Source organism: Canis aureus, chromosome X, assembly GCF_053574225.1.
Source record: "Canis aureus isolate CA01 chromosome X, VMU_Caureus_v.1.0, whole genome shotgun sequence".
NCBI lineage: Eukaryota > Metazoa > Chordata > Mammalia > Carnivora > Canidae > Canis > Canis aureus.
Window position 1 is genome coordinate 111,140,957 of NC_135649.1, and position 27,634 is coordinate 111,168,590.

The window sequence follows — 27,634 nt, forward strand, 5'->3', positions numbered from 1 at the left end:
GCAGAAACAAGGTGCACCGGCAGAACCGTGACACTGCCTCACCTACACTGACCTCCCGAGGGCAACCATGGCCACTGCTTCACTTCCACCTTCCAAATATCCTGCAGATTTCTCCTGGGCTAACTCTAACTAGAAACGTACAGGGAAAAAAAAACGTACAGGGAGGGGAACTCCAGGAACTGACAGGCTGATACATGACAAAGCCACAACCGCTTGGTACTTATTTGAACAAGTTAAAATTTAAATGGAAATCAAAAAGTCAGTTATTATCCTAAGTTTTAAATTTCTAGATTGTGTCCCTGGGTGGCTCAGCGGTTTAGCGCCTGCCTTCAGCCGAGGGCATGAACCTGGAGTCCTGGGATCGAGTCCCACATCAGGCTCCCTGCGTGGAGCCTGCTTCTCCTTCTGCCTATGTCTCTGCCTCTCTGTGTCTCTCATGAATAAATAAATAAAATCTTTTTTAAAAAATAAATAAATTTCTGGATGAAAACTAGAGAGAGAAGAGCCATGCAGTTCATGCTGTGTGTCCCAGGAAGCTTCTGACTCTAAGTGAGTCAGACAGGTTTAAATGTAGAGAGATTTCTTTCCTTATACAGTAAGTTCAAAGGCAGTATCGTTCCAAAACAGGCTAATTAATGGCTTCATGACTCCATCTAAGATCCACATTCTTTCCATCTTTTTGCTCACCCTCTATAACATGTTGGGTTTGTTCTCAGGTTTGTCTCTTCCTGGTCACAAGGTGGCTGAAGCAGTTCCAATCATCACATCACCACATGCTAATATCCAAAAGTGTCTATTTTTTTAAGATTTTATTTATTTATTCATGAGAGATACACACAGAGAGAGGGGCAGAGACACAGGCAGAGGGAGAAGCAGGCTCCATGCAGGGAGCCAGACGTGGGACTTCATCCCAGGTCTCCAGGATCAGGCCCTGGGCTGAAGGTGGCGCTAAACCACTGAGCCACCTGGGCTGCCCAAAACTGTCTATTTTTTATGTGTGAAGAAACTTTTCCCATTAGTCTCCTAAGCAGAACTTTCTTAACATCCCACTGGCCAGAATTGGTCAGATGTCTACCCTAAACCAATCAATGGCAAAGGAAGTAGGATTACAAAAATTTCTCTTCCTAGGCTATGATTATGTCCACACAACTTTCTCTCATTTAATTATCTGCTTATGGCATATGTGCCAAAGTACAATTAAGTCAAAAGGCATAATAATACTTTAGTTTTTTAAATGTAAAGCTAAAGCAACCCTGTTACTGACGTCAGTTTTTCCTCACTGAGTTCACCAGAGTGAATATACTGAGCAAACAGTGTCTGGATAGTTTAGCCTCCTGTGAATCACATGGCCACCCATTATCTAAATCAAATTGAATTTCTATTAGCAAAGAATAATAGGAGAGATGAGTGGGCAGTGGCTTTGTGTCTATTCATTCACTCAGCATTTATTTTATACCTGTAACCACATTAAGAGCACCAGTTATGAAAGCTCCACAAGTAACATGTAGGAAAAGAGAATTTCTCCATGGCCCAGAGAAGTAAAGTATAACCATCTTGTGAGTTCTAGAGGGAAACTTAAAAGTAGACATATGAGGGGTACCTGGGTAGCTTGGTTAAGTGTATGTCTTTGACTCAGGTCATGATCCCAGTGTCTTGGGATTGGGCTCCCTGCTCAGTGCAGAGTCTGCTTCCCCCTCTCCCTCTGCCCCTGCTCTCTTTCTCTCTCTAATCAATCAATCAATCAATCTTTAAAAAATAGGCACATGAAATGGCCAACAAGCACATAAAAAGCTGCTCTACATAATTACCCATTAGGTAAATGCAAATCAAAACCACAATGAGACACCACTTCACTCCACTAGGACTTTCTAAAAACAGGGAAATGAAGTGCTGGTGAGGATGTAGAGAAACTGAAATCCTCATACACTGCTGGTGGGAATCTAAAATGATAGGCTGCTATAGAAAACTGTGTGACAGGTCCTCAAAATGCTAAACAGAATAATCGTGACCCAGCAATTCTACTTCTAGTATCCACTCCCCCCTCATACAAACATTTGCCCACATGGAGACTTGCACATGAATATTCACATCAGCACTATTGGTAACAGTAAAAAACTGGAAAGCCAAATGTCCATGAATGAATAAATGTATAAACAAATTATGGCCTATCCCTACAAGAGAATAGCATTCAGCTATAAAAAAGGAATGAAATATTGATACAAGCTACCACGTAGATGAATCTTGAAAACATTATGCTGAAAGAAACCAGACGTATATTGTATAATTCCATTTACATGAAATGTCCAGAATAGGCAAATCCATAGACACGGAGGGCAGATTACTGGTTGCCTAGAACTGGGGGAGAGGGAATAGGAAATGCTTGCTCAATTAAACCCCAGTTAATGTATGGAGTTTCCTTTTGGGGGGGATGAAGATATTCTGTAACTAGACTGAAGTGGTAACTATACAATACTACAAATGCACTGCCATGGAGCCGTTCCCTTTAAAATGGTTAATATCATGATATGTAAATTCTATTTCATTTTTTAAAAATCTTGTAAAGAAAGACACAAGAGAAAACAGCTTGTCCTACTTTATTAGGAATAAAGTTAGAACTGCCAAAGACACCCTGTGCTCAAAAAGAGACAAGTCTGAGAAATAAAAATCTTCCAAAGATGGCAGAGCAAAAAGATGGAAGGAACCCAGGTTTGGATGGGTTGTCAAGCTGTTTAAGTGATTTGTCACAAAACCACTTTTCCTTAAGACTTTTTATTTTGTGAGATAATTAATTCCCCTATTAAGAAGTCTTAGGAATGGGATGTTTGCCAAATGCTTTTTTCTTTTATTTATATTTGCTGTCTAGAAGCTGGCAGGCTTCTGAAAATTTCCCTTAATGATTCTAGATATTCCCATAATTCTTTTCAGACACCACAGCTTTTGAAAATACTCCTCTTACCTGTAGAAACCAGACATGCACCATTCCTGCTGTTATAAAAGCCAAGTGCTGTGAACCTAACCATTTACAGAACCTAACCATTCCAGACTTCCCAGAAACAGAAATTGGAACAGGACAGAACACAGGTACATTCTCTCCAGATATTATGTGCAATCCATGGACACTTAATGAAATTCCATAGTCAGAAGGAGCCTGACCTTCAACAGAATGGATTTCTTTTTAGTCTCAATCTCACCTCAATTAATTTTAGTATTTCTGTATATGCTAATAGGGCCTCTTACTCCCATTGATGCGTACACACACGCACACACTTCACAGAACATTCCTGCAGAAATATTTTTACTTTAAAAATTACACAGAAATGGGGGCACTTGAGTGGCTCAGTCAGTTGGGCAACCAGCTCTTAATTTTAGCTCTGGTCGTGATCTGGGCATCATGAGATCGAGCCCTGCATCAGGCTCTGCACTTAGTACAGTGTCTGCTTGTCCCTCTCCCTCTGCTCCTTGCCTTGCCCATGCACACTAATAGGTGAATAAATAGAATCTTTAAAAAATTACTCAGCAATCACAATGCCACAGATCCTTCAATTAGTTCTATCTCGCCCTACCCCAGCCCATGTCCCAAGAAAACTGCCTTAGGTGGAAGCAAGAGGAGGTAGGAAGGCAGCTTGCTTCCCTGCACTGGAGCCATGAAGGAGGTGGAAATTGTCAGGGATACTTGAGCTGTGGTTGTGGGGGGTCCCATGTTGCCAGCCATATCATTCAGCAGGAGCCAAGGCAGGGTTTCTTTTGTATTATTTAAGATACTTCACATGAAGAACTCAAATGATATCTGTTGATTTAAACTTTGTGTCAGGTATAACTTATCCCAGCTATGACTCACGTGATGCTACAGAGCTGCAGAATGCTTCCACATACATCATGATATTTAATTGGAGCCACAGTTCCTCACAACGGGTCTTCTCATCTCTATTTTACGATAGGAAGTCAAGAAGTTAGGAGCCATGAACTTCACATAGACACAGCCAAAACATGGCAGCCCAGCCCCTAGCCCAGGCCTTCTGACCCCAGGTCTCATGGTCTTTCTTTTTTTTCTCTGTATTCTGGGGCCCAGCTGCCAGTACATGGCCCTCAGGGTCCTCCTTGGAAGGACTTAGGAGTCTCTGGGGACTCACCCTATAGCCCCCCCACTTTGCTAACCTTACTGCTACGGCACCTACCTGGAACTGAGCTAAGAAAACCTGCTTTCATGGCCAGACTCATGACCTGGGGAGTAAATCATAACCCTGTACAACTGATGTAGATAAGAGCAGAATTTCCTTTTAGAACTTGCTAGAAACCCCCCCCATACCTGTATGATTTTTTTTCATTTTTCAAAAGTTTTTCATAAAAAAAACATAAATGCTCACAGAGGGAATAAAGAGCCTTATATCTTTTAGTCTCTCCCCCATCCCTACTTAATCCATCCCCAGGAAATTCCTGGTAGACACCATAATGTTGGGAGTCTAATAAGAACTTTATGTTAGTTTCTTATTGCTACCATAACAAATAACTACAGATTCAGTGGTTTGAAACAACATAACTTTATCATCTTACACTTCTGAAGGTCAAGAAGTCTGGGTACAGCATGGTTCCACGGAGTCCTCTGCTTAGAGTTTCTCTAAAATAAAATCAAGGTATTGGCAGAGCTGTATTCCTCTCCAGAGGCTCTGGGGATGAATCTGCTTCCATACACAGCCAAGTTGTGGGCACAATTCAGTTCTGTTGGATGAAAGCACTGAAGTCCTTGTTTCCTTGTTGGTTGTCATCTAGAAGGCTCTCTGCTCTTTACGGCCAGTTGCATTCCTCTTCACATTGCCCCATCCACCTGCAAGTCCTTCCCATGCCTTATAGCTCTGCCTTCCTCTTCTGCTTTTAAGGACTTATGTGATCGCAATAGGCCTATTAGATAATCCAGAATAATCTTCCTGTTTTAAAGTCAGCCGATTAGCAACTGTAATCACATCTCCAAATACCCTTTGCATGTAACACAACATGACCACAGGAATAACAGCAGAATACCAGAGGGTGAAAATGGAGGGAATGCCAAATTCTGCTTATGACAATCCACCCTCTGGTGACCCCATCATCCCCACCCATTGCACATGGCCTCCACGTTCAGTTTTCTACCAAGTTTCTTTACGGTATTTAAGCTTTCTCTATGGTGATTAGGATTTCTCTAGAAGGGTCTTTAATCTTTCTGAGCTCTGATCAATAGTATTTAATACTCACATTTCTACTAAGAGTCTACTTATGACAATCTAGGCTTCTATCATGCTGCCACACTCTCGATAAGTTACTTCACTTCTCAGGATTAAAAATTTCTTCACTTGTTGGGGCACCTGGGTGGCTCAGGGTGTGATCCTGGAGTCACGGGATCAAGTCCCACATCGGCCTCCCTGCATGGAGCCTGCCTCTTCCTCTGCCTCTGTCTCTGCCTCTCATGAATAAATAAATAAAATCTTTAAAAAAATTTTTCGGGCAGCCTGGGTGTCTCAGCGGTTTAGTGCCGCCTTCAGCCCAGGGCGTGATCCTGGAGACCTGGGATCAAGTCCCATGTCAGGCTCCCTGCATGGAGCCTGCTTCTCCCTCTGCCTTGTGTCTCTGCCCCTCTGTGTGTGTGTGTGTGTGTGTGTGTGTGTGTGTCTCTCATGAATAAATAAAATCTTAAAAAAAAAAACCTTAACATTTTTTTAAAAATTTTCTTCACTTGAATGAACAATACTAGTTTCAAATTTTAGAGAATACTCCACAGAATGATCTTAATCATCTAAATGGCTTTGGATTTCAGCCATTACCAGGCTCCACAAGAAGAATGTCATCAAAATTGGGGTGTCTGGGTGGCTCAGTTAAGTGTCTGCCTTGATTTTGGCTCAGATTGTGATCTCAGGGTCATGAGATTGAGCCCCATGTTGGGCTCTGTGATGGGCATGGACCCTGCTTGAGATTCTCTCTCTCCCTCTCCTTCTGCCCCTCCCCTCTCTAAAAAAACAAAGAAGAATATCATCAAACCATCTGTGGTCCCTTTTTCACCAGCTCAAGAAAAGGGGAGGGCAGTGTGGTCAAGTTGTTTGCCTGTCTTGAAATCAGGTGTGGGCTGGTGGTCTCTGGGATGATCTCTGAGATGATCCTGAGACAAAGGCACTCATCTTCTATTTCCCAATGCTGGACACAATGCCAAGGCCTGACAAAATGTTAAAAGTTTAAGTTTGTCTGTGTCTCTATGTCTTCTACCTCATGGTAGCTTAAAGCTGACTCCTGGAAATGCTGAGAAATTCTAGTCAGAGAGCAGAGTGAAAAGAGGAGCAGCTATGGTCTTCAGAGAGCAGGCTGAAGGCACAGTGGGAGCTAATTTAAAGAAACGTGATTAAATTATATTTTAAACTATTTTAATTACTGTGTCTATCAGAGAGAGGAAAGTAGTATTTAAAACCTAAAATCACTATAACCAGCCATGCTGCCATCTGAGAGAAAAATCTCCATTATTAAGTAATATATGTCTACACTGTTTCTTCCCCTTACAGAAGCTGGCAAGAAAAGAACGAGAAAAATATAGAAATGGTAAAGCTTCTATCATTCTTCTATGCTGTGAAAGGTGAGGTTGCAAACTGGCAATGCGTAGGCCCAAGCTGGCTCACAGACATGTTTTGTTTGGCCTGCATAATGTTAGCCTGCACAGTGGTTTTTTCCCCCTCGGTGTTTTAAATTGAAAATAGTTGCCAACATATTTTTTAAAAAAAAGGCAAGAACCCTTTGACAGATGTATTGCAAGTAAGTTCTACTGTGCCACAGCCTGCCAAAATCCTCTTGGTTGTGAATTTTGATAAACAGAAGTTTAATTTTAATGAAATCCAATTTATCAATCTTTTCCTTTATGGTTAGTTCTTTGTATGCCCTGTTTTTAAAAGACCCTTTATGAAATTCATGAAGATATTACCCTGTGCTTCATTCTAGAAGCCTTATTGTTTTACCTTTCACATTTAGATCTATGGCCCATACTGAATTAATTTTTATACATGGTAGGGATCCAGGTTCACTTTTTTCCACATTGATTTCTAATTGTTCCATCTTTTCCCCCCACTGAACTGTGGTAACATCTTTATTGTAAATCAAGGGATTACATATGTGTGAATGTGTTTCTGGAATCTCTACTCTGTACTATTGATCTGTTCATCTAATATCTGCAACAGTATCATGCTCTTAATTACTGCAGCTTTATACCCCGTGTTGAAATCCAATAACGTAAGTCCTCTGACTTACCTATGTCTGTTCTTCTTCAAGATTATCTTGACTATTCACTGGAATGAACACTTAAAAATTGGTACACGTACATTATATCTCAATAAAAAAAAGTAAATAACACAAAACAGCCCTTCTAGGGGGTAAAGGAGAGGAGATATTGAGCTTCTCTCAAGGTTTCAGACATTTAGCAACACAGGAGCCCATAGGGCAATAATCCACATCTGCCCTCTTGGCCAGGGTATGCAAGCTCCAATTTGTCACAATCCCCATCTATTGTTCCCTACCACTGTGACGGATGGGCTGGTACCACTTCTCATCTTACTCCCAACTCACTTCACTAATTTACACTGCTGCTCGGACCCTGGAGGTATTTAAATTAATGGACTAACTTAGCAGAACCAGTTGCTGTAGCTGTGACCATGTGAAAGGGTGTCCATGGCAATGACAGGGAGAAGGCTACCTAGCTCTGAATAACTGAGGGAAGTGAAGGAAGCCTGGAGGGCTCCTCTAGAGCAGGTTTCATACACGGTCACTATTAACATTTGGGGTCGGATCACTCTCTGGGGGGAGTTATGCTATGCACTGTAGGATATTCAGCAGCACCCCTGTCTTCTACCCACCAGATGCCCTCCCAAGTTGTGACCACCAAAAATGTTTCTGGATAGTGCCAAATAGTCCCCTGGGGGGCAAAGGCAGGTCTGCACATGGTTGGGATGAAGTGGCCCAGACCTAGAGTAGAAACAGGGAGGGGAGAAACGAGATCTGTAGTGGGGGGTCTGGGTATTGAAACAGAAATACTGGCAGGATCACCACAGTTCCCACCTGCCACCTTCCCTCTGCCAGCAGAAGCAAAAAGACACATCTACAAAGAGGGACGGGAATACGCTGCGCAGCTCAGAGCTGTGAATGGGTCAGCCGCAGCACACACCACAAGGGGGCATCTCTCACACAGAACACGAAGTGAACGACGTCCCCTGGAGTTGGGAGAAGGGGGGCCCTGGATATAAACTATGTTCTAGAAATTCTGCCTCTTTCCCACTCCACCCCATCTCCCATACACAGACACGCAAATGCCTCATGTAAATGATGTTCTGCAGGGAAATAGATGGTCCATCTATCAAACTAATTCCTAGGAAACGTATCAGAGCCAGAAGGGACAAGGATAAAAACATCAGTTTATCTACCATTACCTCTGCCTCTCACAACCTCCAGAGAGGCAGAGATGCAGTCCCTCACCACACATGGGTTGAGGTTCAAGCCAATTTCATTTGCATTTCAAAGGTCCTACATCACAATTCTCTGTATCTGTATTTAATTTTCTTTGCTTTCCTTTATTTCATTCTCCAAGCATTATCTTTCTTCCTCTTGGCTTTCCTTCAACCTTATAGCTTTGAGTAAGTCTAATCCAGGGGTGGAGGCCTGCACTCTGTGCCACAGTGATGTACCTAATGCAGGAGTGCTCCACCTCAGGTCCAAGAAACTGGGGGGCATTCTCAGTAAAAAGTTAAAAAAAAAAACAATAACAAAACTGACTACAAGTCAGTCTTTTATTTTCACCATGTGCCAGTGGTTCTAAAATTGTTTAGACACTGGTCAATGATAAAATGCAACCCCCCCCATATTCTGTTGGCCTACATTCAAAACAATTACTGTGGTTACTATTGTTTTAAATATTTATCTATTTATACATATATATTTACTCTGATTGAAACCCAAATGCAATGAAGAGAAAATCACTTAGACCTGCCAACACCAATGTCTGCACTTCCAAAATACCTATTGGAAAAACAATATGGCAGTACTCTTTGAAGTTGGGAGTTTGCCATAAAGATGCTATACTTGGGAGTATTCCTCCCCAGGCTCAGGGATTTTCGGAATTATTAAATAAATTCATGGAACTTGTGTTCCAAATAAATTGGCATTTCAGCTTTATTTCCAAACTCTTCATTTCTGCACTTTGTTAAGCCTTCTTGCCAAAAAAAGAAAGAAGGAAGGAAGGAAAGAAGAAAGGAAGAAAAGAGGAAAAGAAAAGAAAAAGAGAAGAAAGAAAAAGGAACAAAAGAGTCCCGGATCTTTTGGTCATCTCAGTGCCCATTATCTCCCCCAAAATGACCGAACGGATTATGGAAAAAGTTTCACGTCATCTGACAGAGCTCCTGCCTAGCAGGGTTTTTAGTCCCTTGTGTTCTGGGCTTTGGTCCTGTGTCCAAACACATGCCAGAAGATATGTAACAAATCAAACTAACAGGTTTGGTTCATGTCAGAAACACTAGTTTACAGTCTTCCAGTGAAGCATTTCCTTTCTAGGGGGTAGAAAAAAAATTAAGAGAACACAAATCACTCCTTGAATATTAGTGAAGTGACTTCATGCATTTGTGCTTAAATCTTGAAAGAGGCTGTAATTTCAGGATGTTTTATGGCTTCTCGTGACATGCCTTCCCACCCAGCCCCCATGCCCGACGCCTGCCACTTCCTCCCCTCCACACTCCACTGGCTTCTCCATCCAAAGGACTATTTTTGCAGTTACCAGAATACACCATGTTCTTATACTGCCTTGCCTTAACACATGCAGCTTCCTCTGCCTAGAACACCCTCTTTTTCTTAGTGAGTGCCTATCCCTCTTTTAAGACTATTCTGTGAAGTCCTCCTGGATCCCCCACAGTCTGAATTAGATGTCCCTCCCCCACATGGTATGTCTCAGAGCAAACTGGCCTTGTGCCGTCTGGTGGACAATGTGCTCACTGCAACTTTTTCCTCCTGAACTGACAGCTAGACCACATTTCACATCTCCATTGCAATTAACTGTTGCCATCTGAGTTCTGGGAAATTAAGTATGCATGGAGAGGTTGTGTAGCACTTCTGCTAAGAGAAACTTCCTATAGTATCATTTTTTTTTCCACATACAGGCTAAAAGGACAAAACTCTCTAGCCTCACAGGAAAATGAAAGCACACATTAAAAGAGTCTGGGTTCCTGCCTATCCACAAAGAAAATGGGGCAACTAAGAACATGCAGTCTGCACTATAAGGTGAGAAATACACTTTCACTGGGTCAAGCCACACTACTCTTGGGAGTTCTCTGTTACAGCAGTCAGCCTACCCTGATACATCTTAGTAAGTGTTCCCCACTGCACTACAATTCCTGTGTAGGAATCTGTGAGCTCCTTGAAGAAAGGGCTTCTGTATTGTAGACCTCACCTCCAGTCCCAACATAGTGCTTGATATACAGCAAGAGCACAGCCAGTATCAGGAGAGGGAACAAACTCATGACTGGGTCCTATAGCACAGGAGAAAGTCTGCCCTGGGAACATTCTGATCCTTTGCTGTGACTGAAATCCAGACGAGTTCATTTGCCTTTCTGCACCATAGTTTCTTTGGCTTTAAAATGTAGTTAGCAAAAAATAAAAATAAAAATAAAAATAAAATAAAATGTAGTTAGCAAGAACAGTAGTTCAGTTTTCATGGGCATCACATCAGTATCACATGGAGGGCTGGTTATCACAAAGGCTGCTGGGCCCACTCCCAGAGTCCCTGATTCAAGTGCTCTCCAATGATGGGTTCCCCAATGATGTTGATACTGCTGGTTTGGAGACCACATTTTGGGAAGCACTTGCCTAGATGATCTCAAATTTCTTTTATCTCTAAAGTGGGGGACACAGTGATCCTTACTGGTGTTTGGGAAAGGTCAGGGCCAGGTGATTTCCAGTGTGCAAGCTTATGCGCCAGATCACAGATGATTTTTTTCCAGAGTTCGTTTGGTATTCAGAAGTACTAGACGATGGGGGATCCCTGGGTGGCTTAGCAGTTTAGCGCCTGCCTTCATCCCAGGGCCTGATCCTGGAGCCCCGGGATTGAGTCCCACGTCGGGCTCCCTGCAGGGAGCCTGCTTCTCCCTCTGCCTGTGTCTCTGCCTCTCTTTCTTTCTCTCTCTCTCTCATGAATAAATAAATAAAATCTTTATAAAAATAAAAGAAGTACTAGACGAGAAATATTACATGTCTAGCCTACCATATGCATTTATTATACAGAATAAAACCCCCATGTGACATAAGACTGGTTAGACTCCTCAAAATATTCAAATTTTTAAAGTGAGAGCCTGCAACTGGGGTGACAGGTTACTTGGTTGGGCTCTCAAGCCCACTCTTCCTGGTCTCTCCCCCTTCATCCCTACTCCAACTAAGGATATGATGGTGGGTACAGTTTTCAACAAAAAGAATACTGACACAATGAAGCAAATTACCTGGACCCACATCAGGCCAAGTTTTCAATTCAGTGGATCTTTAAAATGCACTGAATTAGGCATGATATCCCATGACCAACCAGGGTTTACTGTGTATAGGTGTTTAAGGGCCTAGCTCAGATCACCAGGAGGTAAAAATAATTAAATCTCAGACTTTGATTCAATTAATTGGGAAGATCTCCAAATCTTTTCTACAGTTTTTCCATTAAATGAAAAAGACTAAAAATGCAGGCCACAACATATTGACACCAAGAGTCCATAAAAGCCACACTTAGTTATCATACATTTATTTTTAACATAGCACCCCAGTTTCACATCATGTACATTTTCCAAAGTTGGAGATTTTTAACCTACTATGTTCTTCACAGACTTTCCAACAAGTGTGAAAAAGAGGCAGTAAGGTTAGAGTCTACAAGTCACAATCCAAATATAGGTTACCCTATATTTATTTATGTTTAAGATCAATATACATAATGTTCCCAAGGCCTAGCAAGTGAATAAGACTCTGGCTAAGTAAAATATTAATAGAACTTGTTTCACATTATCATGAAAAGACAGAAGGCATTAAATATATACTTTGTGGTTACTCATTTTACTATTCAATGTACTTGTAGTGAAAAAATATACACTTTTACCCTCAAGGTTAAAATAGACCATCAGCTCATTATCCCTCCTGGCCCACCGTAACAAAGACTAAAATGGCTCTTCCCGCCTCTGGCTTTCTTGAACATCATACTTGCACTGAAGACAAAAGGAGTGGTAGTGCTAAAGAAAAGGGTACACCCAGTTCCCAAGATGGGTACAGCCAAAGTCCTCATACAAACTGCCTTAAAACAAAACAGAAACAACAAAACTAGCTGATCCAATCTCCATATAATGGGGTTCTTGTGTCAACTGCACCATTCTGAGGGCAGAACTCCATAAAGGACCTTTACGATCCAGTCCTGTTTTCCAAAAGACTACTTTAATAGGACGGAACTAGTCCCTGAATCTCCCTAGTGTAGCCCTCTTAAAAGTCCCATGTCCTCTGGTCTCCAGAGCCTTAAGCCCATTTTCTCCGACTTCCTACACCCATGAACTTAGCTTAGAGCAAGAACACGCAAAAAAATAAACATTTTCCAATTGTTAAGAACAGAGCAGGCTTCTATAATTAGAACAAGCCCTCTCAGTTGAAACCCTGCAATGCCTTTTAGAAAAGCTTCCTTTGTGATCATGTAGGTTAGCAAATGTAGACAATAACTACCTGAGCCTAAAAGCAACTGTGTATCTGGGATCTCTTGCTCACATCAACAGACTGGCTGTTTCAGAGGCACTTGTAAGGTAAACTCTGAATGCCTATTTTTGAGGAGGGGAGCAGCTCTTAGAGTTTGTGCTACTTTTCAAGTCTGGTCCTCCATGTCTGTTCTTATGGTTGCTCTTGGGAGGGTCACAGAACTAGGCGCATTTCTCATTGCAAACAAGCAAAGTGGGGTGGCTCACAGAGTAAGACTCACATGCAAATTGCCATCAATGACTGAGCTGTTGGCATTGGTGGGCAGTAGCCTTTTGCTTGTGCCAAAAGAGGAGATGCCACCTCAGACTTCCAAAAACCCAAATCCCCACTTCTACTAGGAACTTGAACCACACTGAGTCATGATGGAAAAAAATAATGTAACAAAACACCTATCACTAACGTGTAAATTCAAGAGATCTTTGAAATCAGTTTTAAAAGAGTACACTTGCAACAGAATAAGCCAGTTGGAAAGAGAAACCAAAGTTGCCATGAAAACAAATAGTGTTCTATTTAACTAGAGGAGAAAAAGACCTACCTTTTTCTAACTGATATTACATTTTGTTCATAATGTTCAAACCACAACCTATAAGTCCTACTTGTCAATAATATGGAAAGATCTGGCTGCTGTGATATTTGGAATTCATATATATATATATATATATGAATGTATGTATGTGTGTATGTGTATATATATATATATATATATATATATATATATATATATACACACACACACTTTCAAAATTACATTCCTTTGGCAATGTCTAGTCACGAGGTCTGATTGTAGTTTGTGTTGAACAAATGTTTTTAGCTGTAAGGTGTTATACTATAACTGAGATCTTTCCAACTACTGCTTAGAAGAAGGCATTTGCAAATGCCTGTCTTAATTGCAAGAGAAACATCCATTCCAGATGATTTTGTTATTGATCTTCTGAGTACACATCTATTATTACCACGGTTGTGAGATTATTTAAGAAATAGACAAATTATCATTTATAAAGATACTATAGAATCAAGTCATATATGAAGAAAAGAATGCTTTATGATAGTTCAGACACTGGTAGGAAATCAAAGGAAAACTCATGTTTTTTATTACTCCCCCTAAAATATGCTGAAATCGAACATTTGCAACCCACATAACTAAAGATATATCGAAGAAAACTATAACTTACTACATATTGAGTTCATTTCCATCGCAGTAGTCTATTTTAAAAACAAACTCCCATAAGGAATACAGGAATGGAATCCATTCAAAGCAACAGCTGTCAAAAGTTCTGCCAAGAAACTCAGAGTAATTTATTGCATCATGAAAGGTGAGGTGTTCAGAAGAACAAATAGTTCAATCTTATTCTTCCCTTCAGATTTAATTTTTGCTTCAATCCAAGAGAAATATCTAGATCTAAAACTCACTGAAACATGTTTTCATACTCGAAGACTTACTAAGTAAATAAAATTCAACACAGTGAATAGAAGAAAACCTTCTCATCTATTTTTAGTATTGCTAGAGGCTAGAGGACTTGACTTAGAATCCATAAGATCAGCTGGCATCTCAACTCTGCCACTACTTATCTTTCTTTTTTTTTTTTTTTTTTTTTTACTACTTATCTTTCTATAGATTCTTAGGCTAGAAAATGTAGTTTCTGATGGCCTTGGTTCCCCCACAAGCAAACTGCAGGAGACAGGTACAAGTCCTCTCAGCTGTGACATCCTATTCTCCAAGGAGAGTAAAATGGGCATAGCTTCCAGTTGAGATGTCTCCCTTCCCCATCAGGCCCAAAGCACTTCTCTAATATTTATAAAGCAGTTAGATCTTCCCAACTAAAGCAAGTGCAATTATCTGCCTTGATTACACCACAGACCTTCTTTCTAGATATCTACGTTTTGGTTTTGCTTCATGTCTGATGGACAGGGAGGTGCAAGAGCAGTACACTGCATACAAGAGACACTGAGGTGCCCCATAAATCTGCTATCAATTCCTACTGAGCTTTCATCCTTGGGACTACAGGACCCCTCTGGAGGAAACCACTTAACAACAAGCTTATTAAAGCCCCATGGATGGGGGCAACCTCGACCTTCTATCTGTTGAATTCTGCCCAATAAGCAGTCTAATTTTGGAGTAGTTTTATAGAAGAGGTATAATGGTGATTTCAATAACCCAGCCTTCCTAGAAATCACATTAAAGGCTCATAGAAATATTAATAGGAGCTATAATCTTAAAAGTGCACATTCTGGGAAAAGAGAGACATAGAAGAAGAACACTAGTCAGGTAATAATAATAGTGTGTATTTGGTTTTTTTAATCCACTTCTAAGCAATTAATACACTTAATGGTCACCATTAAGTGCAGTCACAAAAGCTGGATACAGAAACTGATGTGTGCTTTAATGCAATGCTCATCTTAAAATAGTAGTGAGACTACACAATTCATGAAACTTTAACTGTCCAGTGTGTGTTTGTTCCTTTAGTGAAAACCAAGCCAACTAAACAAAACCCCAACTTCCAATTTGTCTTACTCTGGCTGGCACTGACTTGATGAGGGAAAAATATATCAATATTTTAAAACATATAATAAAAACTAAAATTTCTTAGTTTCATATGCCTCCTCACTGGACATGCAGTGCTATCTCGGGTGACTGTGTATGTACTGGAAGATGAGGAGATGGAGCGCACAAGCCGGTCTTTCCCGGGTAGAATGCAACAAAAACTAAGCATGCTGTGGAATGTCTACAACAAGGACACTGTTGATAAAATCTGTGGTAGCCCCCAGATCTCAGAACATGGGAGAAGAGGTTACCTCAAAAATCTGCACCACCTATTCATAATCTTAGGAAGGGTTTAAAATGACTCCAAAACCCTCCCAGAGGGACAGAAAAGGCAACCAAATGGAAGGAAAGGGGGAATAGAGAAACAGTTCAAGTTCTAAGATTGTCAAAATCAAATCAATTCAAAATCCTTTAATATGTACAGAATAGAATCAACAATTTGTTTTTCTTTGGGAAAATATCATCTGCTTGAGTCTTTCCCTTCTGCCATTAAGCTATTGATAAAGCTGGCAAATAAGATAAGGAAGCACTAAATAAATACCTACTTATTCTAAAAGCTGTCAACTCTACTGAAACCAAAGGCTTAGTCCCACACCGCAAACCAATCCTAAATCCCTTCAAAAAGGACCCCAGGCACACCCCACCCCTCTACTCTAAGAATGGCTAAATTATCAAAATGCACAAGAGATAGCATTTCTTGTAATCAGTCTCTCAAAGTCATGTTAAAGCAGGTGTGCCCTGATCCCTGTGAAAATCAGTCAATTCCCACTTTCAACCTGACCTTCACAGGAGGAGCGGGTGATCAAAATTTCTATAGGATACTGGCTTCTGCAATTTGAGCTCAGGGTTTTACATCACATACACTGGAGTCAGTGGGCTCTGCTGGACTGTATATAAACCAATCACTTCCCAAGGGTACATTTCACAGGGAAGAAACAGTTGTATATCCAGAGTGAAGATCAGTTATCTTGCATTATTCCTTCATACTCAATACAATCACAATCCAGGTTAAAATAACAAAGACAAAAATAACTACCAGAGTTGTTGGATTGCTGGTAACAACCATTCCCCTTCTTCTGCTGGGTGAATACCTATGCTCAAGTAACAAATATTTATCAGTCCAAAGAGTCTCTTCAGCTTTTCACATCTGATGTATAGCTTCCAAATACATGCACTTACAGATATGTTATCCCATGCAGGATAGAAGTAGAGATCTGGCAACTATTTATTTAATTTGATCGGGTGAGGTGGTTAAAGCAGATTGTTCTTGCCCAAAAATTTACATGAAAGGACTGAGTTCTGTGAGCTGATGGCCTAGCTGGGCCAAGTTAAATAGATCATTGACAAAACTTCCACTTTATAGAGGTACAAAGACCCAATAAATCTCTGCCATTCAACAGAAAACAATAGTTATGTATTATTTATAGCTAGATATAATGTCAAAATGGCACTAGAGAAGCAATTTTTGGCATATGGTGGCGGAGGGCACAGCGCCAGTCTAAATCTGATGCTCTTATTTTAGTTTTTGCTTTTATTATCATCATGCCAAAGACTATCCAGTTGGAATCCCAATTATTCAGGAAACCAACCTACTGTATTTGATATACATACAAAAATAAAACAAGCATCCTGAAAGTACTAGGTTACAAGGTTTTATACAAATCATAAATTCCTTAAATAAATAATGCTCTAATTTGTTTTTATTTGCTAGAAGATTGGTTTTTGGTAAGGAGCAACATCTAACAACTTGAGGAAGTACTTAAGAATGGGAGATAAATTCCACTGATAATTATAATTTCAAGTGTGATAATCAGTTGCATTTTTTCCACCAGAGTAAAATGTACAGGAGAAAAGGAAATATGGATTATATTCTGCTGCTCGCAGCTTTTCACACAGTCTTGGACATCTATGACAAGTAGTTGGGTTGAAACATTCAAAGGAAAGATCTTGGCAGAAAGAGTCACCCACTGTTACTTGAGTCTTACAACACAGTGACTGGACGAAGTTGTTCCAATTGGTTTTCCAACGCAATCCGTTCTTGATGAACCTCCTGATTTGTACAAAACAGAGAGAAGAAAACAAAAAAGCAAAGGGGTCATTTCTTGGGTTCATCCTCACTTCATCAAATATTAAAAAGAAACTTATAAGCGGACCTACAAACACTGAAGTGCCACATGACTCTAGGACAAGCAGGCTAGAGAGCATCGTATTTACAGCTGGTGACTAGATAGAGGCGGCTTCACAATCTGTCATCTTGCAGCTCCTTTCTGAAGATGAGGATATGAAACTGACACCACCCTGCCTCACTCTCATTGGCAGTTTTAACAGGATCAGTGGCTGGCAGAAGTCGATGCTAAAAATCAAAAGACAGACTGGGAGAAAGCAGAAAAGCAAAAGCAAACTGCTAATACTGAAAGGTGAGCCAGGAGGACTCAATTTCCAGCTGCAATCTCTCATTTCTAGTCCAGCACCACACCCTGGAAAGTCTGGGGGATGAGCAAACGCGCTGGCCACTCCCCGCCAAAATCTCATCTTGGCTCCTACACAAAATACAGCTTAAGGTGTGACTGCATGGCTAAAGGCAGGGAGAAATAAAAAGAGGATCATCCATCTGCTATTTGGCAATTCAAACTTTCATCCCTAAAACAGAATTACTGGCAGGAGGAGAGGGGGACACATAAAGACATTCGTAAGGAGAGTCAGTCAAGATGGGAAAGAACTCTGTATGAAGGCTCAATTCTGAGATGCCCCAGAAGAATAAACATGCTAACAGTCCAAGCAGAACTCAACGAGCGTTTGTTCACCCTCTCCTCCTACCCGGCCACCCGAGAGTCTTTGACTATCTGTCTACTACAGGCCAGATTCTGCTCTAGGTGTGATGGCACCAGCAAAGAACAAGACGGATCAGACCAATGCCCTCATATGCTTTATACTCAAATGGCTAGAGAAAGACAATAAAGAACAAGATACTTTCAAAAGGAAAGAAATAAGATGAGGTAATAGAGGAATCTGGAAGATAGGTGGAGCAGGTGGTCAGGGAAGTCTTCTCAGAGGTGATGCTATCTGAGCAGAGACTCAAATGAACTAAGGGGTGAGCCATAGGAAGACATGGGGGAAGGATATTCAGGGAGACAAAATGGCAACTACCAAGGCTCCAAGGGAGGGAATAAGCTTGGTGTGTTTGATAACAAAAAGGCCTATGTGACCAGAGAGAAAATCAGAAAGACGCTAGTAGGAGCTGAAGTCTAAGTGTTAGGCACAGACCTTATGGACAGAGTTAGGAGTGTGAACACCATTCACAGTACAGGGGTATAGCACCATGGGTTTTGGATCAGGGAATGTATGTGGCTTAACTTAGAATTCAAAATGTTCACTCTGGCTACTGTATAGACAGTGGACTGTAAAGCAGAGCAAAAGTGCAGGCAAGGAGGGTTGCAAGGTGACTTCATGGACCCAAGTGAGAAATGAAAATGGCTTTGATCAGGGTAGCAGCCATAAAGATGGAGAGAACTAGATTATTTCTGGATATATTTTTTACCTAGAACTGACAGGACTTGCTGATAAAGCTGATATAGAAAAGAAGGAAGATTTGGGATCAAGCAAGTGGGTGGTTAGTAAGCAGTACTGAGAACAAGATTAGATGAAAAGTAGGCATTTCAAAGGAAAGGTTGGAGGGGCAGCCCGGGTGGCTCAGCGGTTTAGTGCCGCCTTCCACCCAGGGCATGATCCTGGAGACCCAGGATCGAGTCCCACATCGGGCTCCCTGCATGGGGCCTGCTTCTCCCTCTGCCTATGTCTTTGCCTCTCTCTGTGTGTCTCTCATGAATGAATGAATGAATGAATGAATGAATGAATGAGTCAAAGGAAAGGTTGGGAATGAAGCATCTGAGGTATGTATTACATATATTAAGAGAAAATGTTGAGTAAGCAGTTGTAATTCTATGTCCAAAGATCAAGAGGTAAGAGAAATAGGGTTTTAGACATAAGTTTAGGATCACTAGGTTACGGGTGATCTTCAAAGCCTTGAGACTGTATATCATCTAGCAAAAGGATACAAACAGAGATTGCAGGTAAAAGATGGAACTGAACATACACAGCATACTCATTCTCTGCTAGAATTCCACTAAAACGATAAACAAGTTTTTTAAGTCACGACACACAAGAACAAGAAAGACAAAAGGGAAGGAGTGTTACCAATAAAATTTATAAGCAGGAAGGTAAACTGATGAATGGTAAATGACTTAGCAGATCAAGAAAAATAAATGTGGGCATTCTACCAGTTGTTGCGTTGCTGCATGGTGGGGGTCCATCCATAAATTGACCCAAATACCCCTTTATTCAAGGGTCCTGCATCTGTGAACTGACTTAGTATGGGAATTGATTGAGAGGCTGTGACTGAAGCTCTATTTTAATGATTCTTCAGACTTCTTTTCACTCAAGCCTGAACATGTTCACTCACATCGATCAAGTGTAGAAAACTGAAACATAAGCTAAGCATAGGGACAAAACAAGAACCAACCTTATTTTACATAGAAGAGTCCCCGAAAGACTCAAACTGGCAGCGCGAGATACCTACATAACTGAAAGTGGAGGAGGAGAGGAGGATGGCTAGAATGAGTGTTGGTAAAAGTCTGTTTCAGAAGGAATTAGCTCCCCAGCTCCTTCCTGCTACCAGAGCAGAACTCTGAAGATTTATTCCTTGAAAAAGTAAAACATAGGGCCTCTTGGTTAGCATACAGAGACACAGTTGAGGACAGACATTGAACTGGAACTAAGGAGATGAAATGAGTATCCTGGATATTGATACCCACAGCCCTCTCTCTCCCCTGAACTAGGTCCTTCCCTTCATGTAGGACTCGCCAAACACACAAATCTCCTCTGGAAATTCCAATCAGATTAAAAAGAAAGCACCAATGATACTGCCTTGGGAGGTTCCCCAACTATACAGCCCAACCAGAATGTTGAAGACTGAAACTCAAAGTTGACAAGCCCTACAACATGCTATGTACTTTCAGTGAGCATTTTCATCCTCCTCCCAAATATAAGCAAAGGACCATCAGATATTGAAGGAAAGCATCTAATAAATACATAACAGTAAAACAGAAAAGTATTTAGGAAGAAGAAAAATACTACTATTAATAGAAGATACTACAACAACAAAATGAGACTAGGATACCTTTAAAAAGAAACAATCCAAGAACAAAAAATGAACTCTTGGTTATTAAACAACAGTTTGACAATTTTAAATTAAGTAAATCTCCAGAAGTGGACAAAAAGACAAAAATAAGGAAGAGGAGGACAAAACAGAAGAGAACATATGAAAAAATTAGAGAACCAACAAGCTAAGAGTTCCAATGTCTGAAAAATATCAGCAAGTGAGAACAGAGAAAATGGGCAGGAGAGTGGGGGGAAGAAACATGGAGAAAATACAACAATAACAAAAACCAAGAAAACCCTCAGAACTGAAGAATATGGGTTTCCAAGTTCAAAGAGCTTACCGAGAAGGGAGAACAAGTATATGAAAAGGACCTATACCAAAGCAAAGTCAGAGGGGAGAAAAACAACAAATAGAACACAAAACAAAAACAACATTTAGGGCAGCCCCAGTGGCCCAGCAGTTTAGCGCTGCCTTCAGTCTGGAGTGTGATCCTGGAGACCCGAGATCGAGTCCCATGTCAGGCTCCCGCTTCTCCCTCTGCCTGTGTCTCTGCCTCTCTCTCTCTCTCTCTCTCTCTCTCTGTGTCTGTCATGAATAAATAAATGAAATCTTAAAAAAAAGATTTTTTTAAAAACAAGATTTGTAAAATAAAATGAAGTTTGACATTTTAAAAAATTATCTTATTTTTATTATATAGTAAGTGACTTTTTTCTTTTAATGTACAATTCTATAAATTTCAACACATGTACATATTTATGTAACTGCCACCACAAATAGGGTACATTACAGTTCCAACAACCAAAATGTCCCTGGTACTACTCAGTGATTTACAAACTTTCACCTTCGTGCACAACCCCTGGCAACTACCAGACTGTTTCCCAGCACTACGGTTTTGTCTTTTCAAGAATGCCAGATAAAAGGTATCAAACGGTATATAACCTTTTGACCCTCACTCAGCATAATATCTCTCAGTTTCATCCAAGGTGTTGTGTGTATCACTACTTCTACTGTTGAGGGCTATTCATTGTGTGAATGTACCACATGTGACATATTCATCCTTTGAAGTACATCTGGGCTGTTTCTAGGTCTTGGCCATCACATAAAACTGTTATGAACATTCATGTTCAGATTTTTGAGGGAACACAAGTTTTCATTTCCCTGATGGATATCCAGGAGTAGGACTGCTGGGTCACATGATCAGTGTATATATAACTTCCTAAGAAACTGCCAAATGCTTTTTAAGAGTGGGGTAGCATTTTTCATTCCTAGCAGTGCATGAAAGTCCCAGTTACCAGCACTTGGTGGTGTCATTATTTTCTGTCTTGGCAATTCTAATATGTGTGTAGTGGTATACAATCACAGTTTTAATTTGCATTTCTCTATGGCTAATGATGCTGAGTATCTTCTCACATGTTTATCTGTCATCCTTTTATCCTCTTTGGTGAAATATCTGTTCAAGTCCTTTGCCCATTTTTAAGTTGATTTTTTGGCGTTTGGAGAGTTCTTGAGTTTGGAGAGTTCTTTATATAGTCTGGATACAAGCCCTGGTCAAATATGCAGGTTGCAAATATTTTCTTCCAGTATGTAGCTTGTCTCTTAATTCTCCTGACAGTATTTTAGGCAGAGCAAAGGTTTTTAATTTTGATGAAGTACAATTTTATTTTTCTATTCTAGAATATGCTTTTGGCATCATTTCCAACACTAGGTCATAGAGATTTTTTTCCTGTGTTTTCTTCCAAAAGTTTTATACCTTTATGTTTTATGCTTGCATCTATGACCCATTTCAAGTTAATCTTTGTATAAGGACTGAGGTTTCAATTGAGATCCATTTTTTTCCATATATGGAGGACCCATTGTTAGAAAACAATTGTTGAAAAGACTATCCCCTTTCTCAGTGAATTGATGTTGCACCTTTGTCAAAGATGGAATGACTATATTCATGTAGTCTACTTTACAACCCTCTATCCTGCTCCCATCGATCTATGAAACAGTCCCTCCCCCAAAGCCACACTGTCTTGATTATTGAAGCCTGATACTAAAGTGATTCCTACAACTTTGTTCTTTTCCAAATTTGTTTTTGCTATTTAAGTTCCTTGGCCCTTACATTAAAATTATCAGATTAGCTGATTTATACCTACAAAACATCTTGCTAGAACTGTGATTGGCATTGTAGTGAATAGTGAATCTATAGATCACTTTGGAGAAAAATGACATCACTATTATGTTAAGTCTTCCAATCCACAAAAAGCAGATGTCTCCATTTATTTAGGTCTTGGATTTCTTTTAGCAGCACTTTATAGTTTTCAGTATTCACAACTTATGTTTTAATGAATTTATACCTAAGTATTTCTTTTGAAGGAGGGTGACAAGATATTGTGAATGGCAGGCACTGTTTTTCATATTTCTGTTATCAATTGTTCACTGCTTACATTTAGGAATATGATTGGGTTTTGTGTGTTGATCCTGTATTCTGCAACCTTCACAAACTCAATTAGACAATGAATATTTAAAAACCAATTCAATCTGCATTAGTGTCACAATAATTAGGAATAAATTTAACAAAACACGGGATCCCTGGGTGGCGCAGCGGTTTGGCGCCTGCCTTTGGCCCAGGGCGCGATCCTGGAGACCCGGGATCGAATCCCACGTCGGGCTCCCGGTGCATGGAGCCTGCTTCTCCCTCTGCCTGTGTCTCTGCCTCTCTCTCTCTCTCTCTCTCTCTCTCTGTGACTATCATAAATAAATAAAAATTAAAATAAAATTAAAAAAAAAATTTAACAAAACACATGTAATACATGTACACTCAGAACTGCTAAGAGAAATCTCACAAGATACAAATAATTAGAAAGATGTACTCTACGAACAGATTGGCAGACTCAACACTGTTTAGATTTTGATCCTCCTTAAACTGATCCATATACTCAAATCCAATCATAATCCTAGCAGGCTATTTTGTAGCAAATGACACATTGATTCTAAAAATTATGTGAGGGATGCCTGGGTGGCTCAGTGGTTGAGCGCCTGCCTTTGGCCCAGGGCGTGATCCTGGGTGCGGGGATCAAGTCCCACATTAGGCTCCCGGCATGGAGCCTGCTTCTCCCTCTGCCTGTATCTTTCATGAATAAATAAATAAAATCTTTCAAAATAAAATTTATATGAAACAGGCTGATCCTTTTTTTAAAAGATTTTTTAATTTATTTATTCATGAGAGACACAGAGGGAGAGAGAGGAAGACACAGGCAGAGGGAGAAGAAGGCTCTACGCAAGGAGCCTGATGTAGGACTCGATCCCAGGACTCCAGGATTACTCCCTGGGCTGAAGGCAGGTGCTAAACCGCTGAGCTACCCAGGGATCCCCTTATGCCTAATCTTGAAGGAAACACTGATGCTTTCAGTTTTTCACCATTGAATATGATGTTAGCTATGGGTTTTTCTAGATGGCCTTCATTATGTTGAGGTGTATTACCTATCTCTCTCAAAAAAAAGAATAAGAACCCAAAAATAAAACTACATTTAGATGGCCATTAGACTTTTGACAAGGGGACCAAAGTAATTTAAGGAGGAAAAAAATTATTTTCCACAAATGATGTTAGATTAGATATTGATATAGGGAAAAAATAAACCTTCACTCTAATCTCAAACCATACAAAAAACTTAATTTGAGGTGGATCATAGACATTGGCATAGCCACTATGGAAAACACTATGAAAGTTCATCAAAAAATGACAAAACTACCAGGAGTGACATCAGTATCACGGCTGTATAAGACATCCCTTATCCATGTTCCCCTGCCAACAACAATACCAAAAAAAAAAAAAAAAAAAAAAAACTGGCTTTCATTCATGGGCAAAGTACCTTTGTGGGAACTCTGGGATCCAGCATCATACATATGCCAAAAGATCCGAGAGGAGTCTCACTCAGCCATGTACTGGATAATAGGCACACAGACCTCGGACCAAGATCTGGACCCTGCACTGGCTTGTGAACCAGCTCTAGCTCTCTTAGCCACCATCTGGGAGTCTATGGAAAACACTGTTTTAGACAATCCCCTATAGATTACAGAGCCTTTGTGGAAGTCTAAATTTCTAGCAGAGAAGTTCTAGCACAATGCTGGAGGGAAAAAAAGTCTTTGGGATGCACTAGGGAAGATAAGAGGGAACTGTTAGATTTTACTTACATCACACTTCTCTACAAGGTAGCACACCTTAGGGCAAAGAGAGATTCTCTTGGCCCATCATGTCTCCCATGGGGGAAATAAGAGTGTGTGAGTACACATCCCGCTTCCCCAGCTGTGTGGGACACTGCCAAAGAGGCTCAGTTTTCTCTTGCCCTATACAGAGTATTGAATTACAAACTGCATGACCGAGAGATAGAAGGTAACTGGGAGTACAGAGGACAAGACCCTCAAAAGGTATTAAAGGAAACACAGATCCTACTAAATGTGTTGCAAGACTCATCAAGAAGCCTACCCATGAGCTTCTGGGGATTCTCCAACTGCCCACAGGGTACTTCCCAGCACACCTCTCACCTAACTCACTCACACACACACACACACACACACCCCTCTCCTATGGCCAGATACCTGTTCATATGCCCTAGGCAGCAAACTTTGGCAGGTGGTTAGTGAGCACATGCAGAAAGGTTGTGCAGGCCCAAATCTGTGGGTCATGGAGAGACCACAAAATTGAGCTTTAGCGCCACCTTTGGGAAAACAAAAGACAGGCTTCTAGCACTTGGCCTGGTGTTTTGCAGGATCAGGGGGTGGCATATAGCTAAATAATTCTGCCACAAGAGGGAGCAAGAAATGTCAAGCAGGTACATTCATAAAATGTCTGAGAAAGCCTCAGAATCCCTAGCAGGACTGATGAAATGTACTTGTCTCCTGAAGGTTGTTAATAAAGATTGGAGGTAGTGACTGCTACTTCAAATATGAAGATAGCAAAGCAAAATTTCAAGGAACATAAAAAATTAAGGAAGTCTGACACCACTAAAATATTGTAGTAATGTCCAATAACCAATCCCAAAGACATGGAAATCTTTGATTTACCTATTAAAGAATTTATTTTTTTCCTATTAAAGAATTTAAAATAGCTGTTTGAAGAAAACTCACTGAGGTACAAAAGAACACAAAAAGACAGTATCAGGAAAACCACATTACACGAACAAAATGATAAGTCTAACAAAGAGACAGAAATCATGAAAAAGAACCAAATAGAAATTCTGGAGCTGAAGAATGAATGAAATGAAAATTACAATAGAAAGCAAAAACATCAAAATGGATCAAACGAAGAAGGAATCTAGGAGACAGAAGTCAGAACTTTAAAATTGTATAGTCAGAAGAGAACAAAAAAAAAGAATCAAAAGGAGTGAAGAAGGGCTACATCATTTATAGGGTACCATCAAAAGAAATAATTTGTGATTTGTTGGACCTCTAGAAGTTGAAAAGAGACATGGGCAGAAAGCTTATTTAAATAAATAATGGCTGAGAACTTCCCCGAACTGGGGAGAGATATGGGTCCAAGTTCATAAAGCTCACCAAATTCAATTTAAAGAGATTCTCTTCAAGATTCATTAAAATAAAACTCAAAAATCAAAGAGAGACCATCTGAAAAGCAGCAAAAGAAGTCTGTAACTTACAAGTGAACCACCAAAAGACTCAGCAGATTTCTCAGCAAGCACCTTACAGACAGGTCAGGAAAGAGTGGGATAATACATTCAAAGTACTCAAAGAAGAAAACTGCAAACCAAGAATACTCTATTTGGCAAAGTAATCCTTCAGAAATGAAGGAGGGGCATCCCAGGTGGCTCAGCGGTTTAGCGCCACCTTCAGTCCAGGGTGTGATCCTGGAGTTCCGGGATCGAGTCCCATGTCAGGCTTCCTGCGTGGAGCCTGTTTCTCCCTCTGCCTGTGTCTCTGTCTCTCTCTCTGTCTCTCATGAATAAATAAATAAAATCTTTAAAAAAAGGAAATGAAGAAGGATTAAACACTTTCCCTGAAAAACAAAAGCTGAGTGAGTTCATCAACATTAGACCAACCTTGCCAAGAAAGGCAAAAAGGAGTTCTTCAAGCTGAAATGAAAGGATAGTAATCAGTCACATGAAAACAAAAAAAAAATAACATACTGGTAAATCTAAGTATATAATAAGATTCAGAATACTCTAATATTCTGTATACCCTAATACTGTAATATGATGGAGTATTAACCACTTAACTCTATTAAAAGGTAAAAGGAAAAGAGAATTAAAAATACCTATAGCTAGCTATTCACAAATAATCAATGTGATACATCACGCATTAACAAGTGGAAGGATAGAAATTGTATGATTATCTTAAGAGATGCAAAAAAGATGTCCGACAAAGTACAACATCCATTCATGATAAAGACTCTCAACAAAGTGGGTTTAAAGGTAATACACCTCAACATAATGAAGGCCATCTAGAAAAACCCATAGCTAACATCATATTCAAGGGTGAAAAACTGAAAGCATCAGTGTTTCCTTCAAGATCAGGAATAAGGGGGATCCCTGGGTAGCTCAGCAGTTTAGCACCTGCCTTCAGCCCAGTGAGTAATCCTGGAGTCCTGGGATCGAGTCCCACATCAGGCTCCTTGCGTGGAGCCTGCTTCTCCCTCTGCCTGTGTCTCTGCCTCTCTCTCTCTCTCTCTCTCTCTCTCTGTCTCTCATGAATAAATAAATTTAAAAATCTTTAAAAAAACGGATCAGGAATAAGATGAGGATGTCTACTCTACTCTCACCACTTTTATTCAACATAGTACAAGAAATCCTAGCTGCAGCAATCAGACAAGAAAAAGAAATAAAAGGCATCTAAACTTGTAAAAATGGGGCAGCCTGGGTGGCTCAGCGGTTTAGCGCTGCCTTCAGCCCAAGGTGTGGTCCTGGAGACCCGAGATCAAGTCCCACATCAGGCTCCCTGCATGGAATGGAGCCTGTGTCTCCATCTGCCTCTGTGTGTGTATGTGTCTCTCTCATGAATAAATAAATAAAATCTTTTAAAAAATTAAAAATAAATAAATAAATAAACTCGTAAAAATGAAGTAGAATTGCCACTATTTGCAGATGAGGATATTACACATAGAAGACCCTAAAGACAGCACCAAAAAAATATTAGAATAAATGAATTCAGTGAAGTAACAGAATATAAAATTAATATATAGAAGTCTCCTGCAT

At 40.3% G+C, this 27,634-nt stretch overlaps 1 protein-coding gene across 13 annotated transcripts in view; it reads right to left on the reverse strand.

Annotated features, from left to right (window-relative positions):
* Window positions 1-3,800: 3,800 nt before the first annotated feature.
* Window positions 3,801-27,634, reverse strand: part of REPS2 (RALBP1 associated Eps domain containing 2) — a 231,736-nt gene continuing 207,902 nt past the window's right edge. For 11 of the 13 annotated variants that reach the window (XM_077889681.1, XM_077889680.1, XM_077889679.1 and 8 more), the window contains one exon: window positions 15,686-17,339. In XM_077889681.1, the coding sequence (XP_077745807.1) occupies window positions 17,271-17,339 (69 nt within the window). In that variant the 3' untranslated portion in view covers window positions 15,686-17,270. Of the gene's footprint in view, window positions 3,925-4,522; window positions 4,897-15,685; window positions 17,340-27,634 lie in introns of those variants that run through there. The other 2 variants (XR_013375073.1, XM_077889682.1) reach the window with 2 other exon arrangements.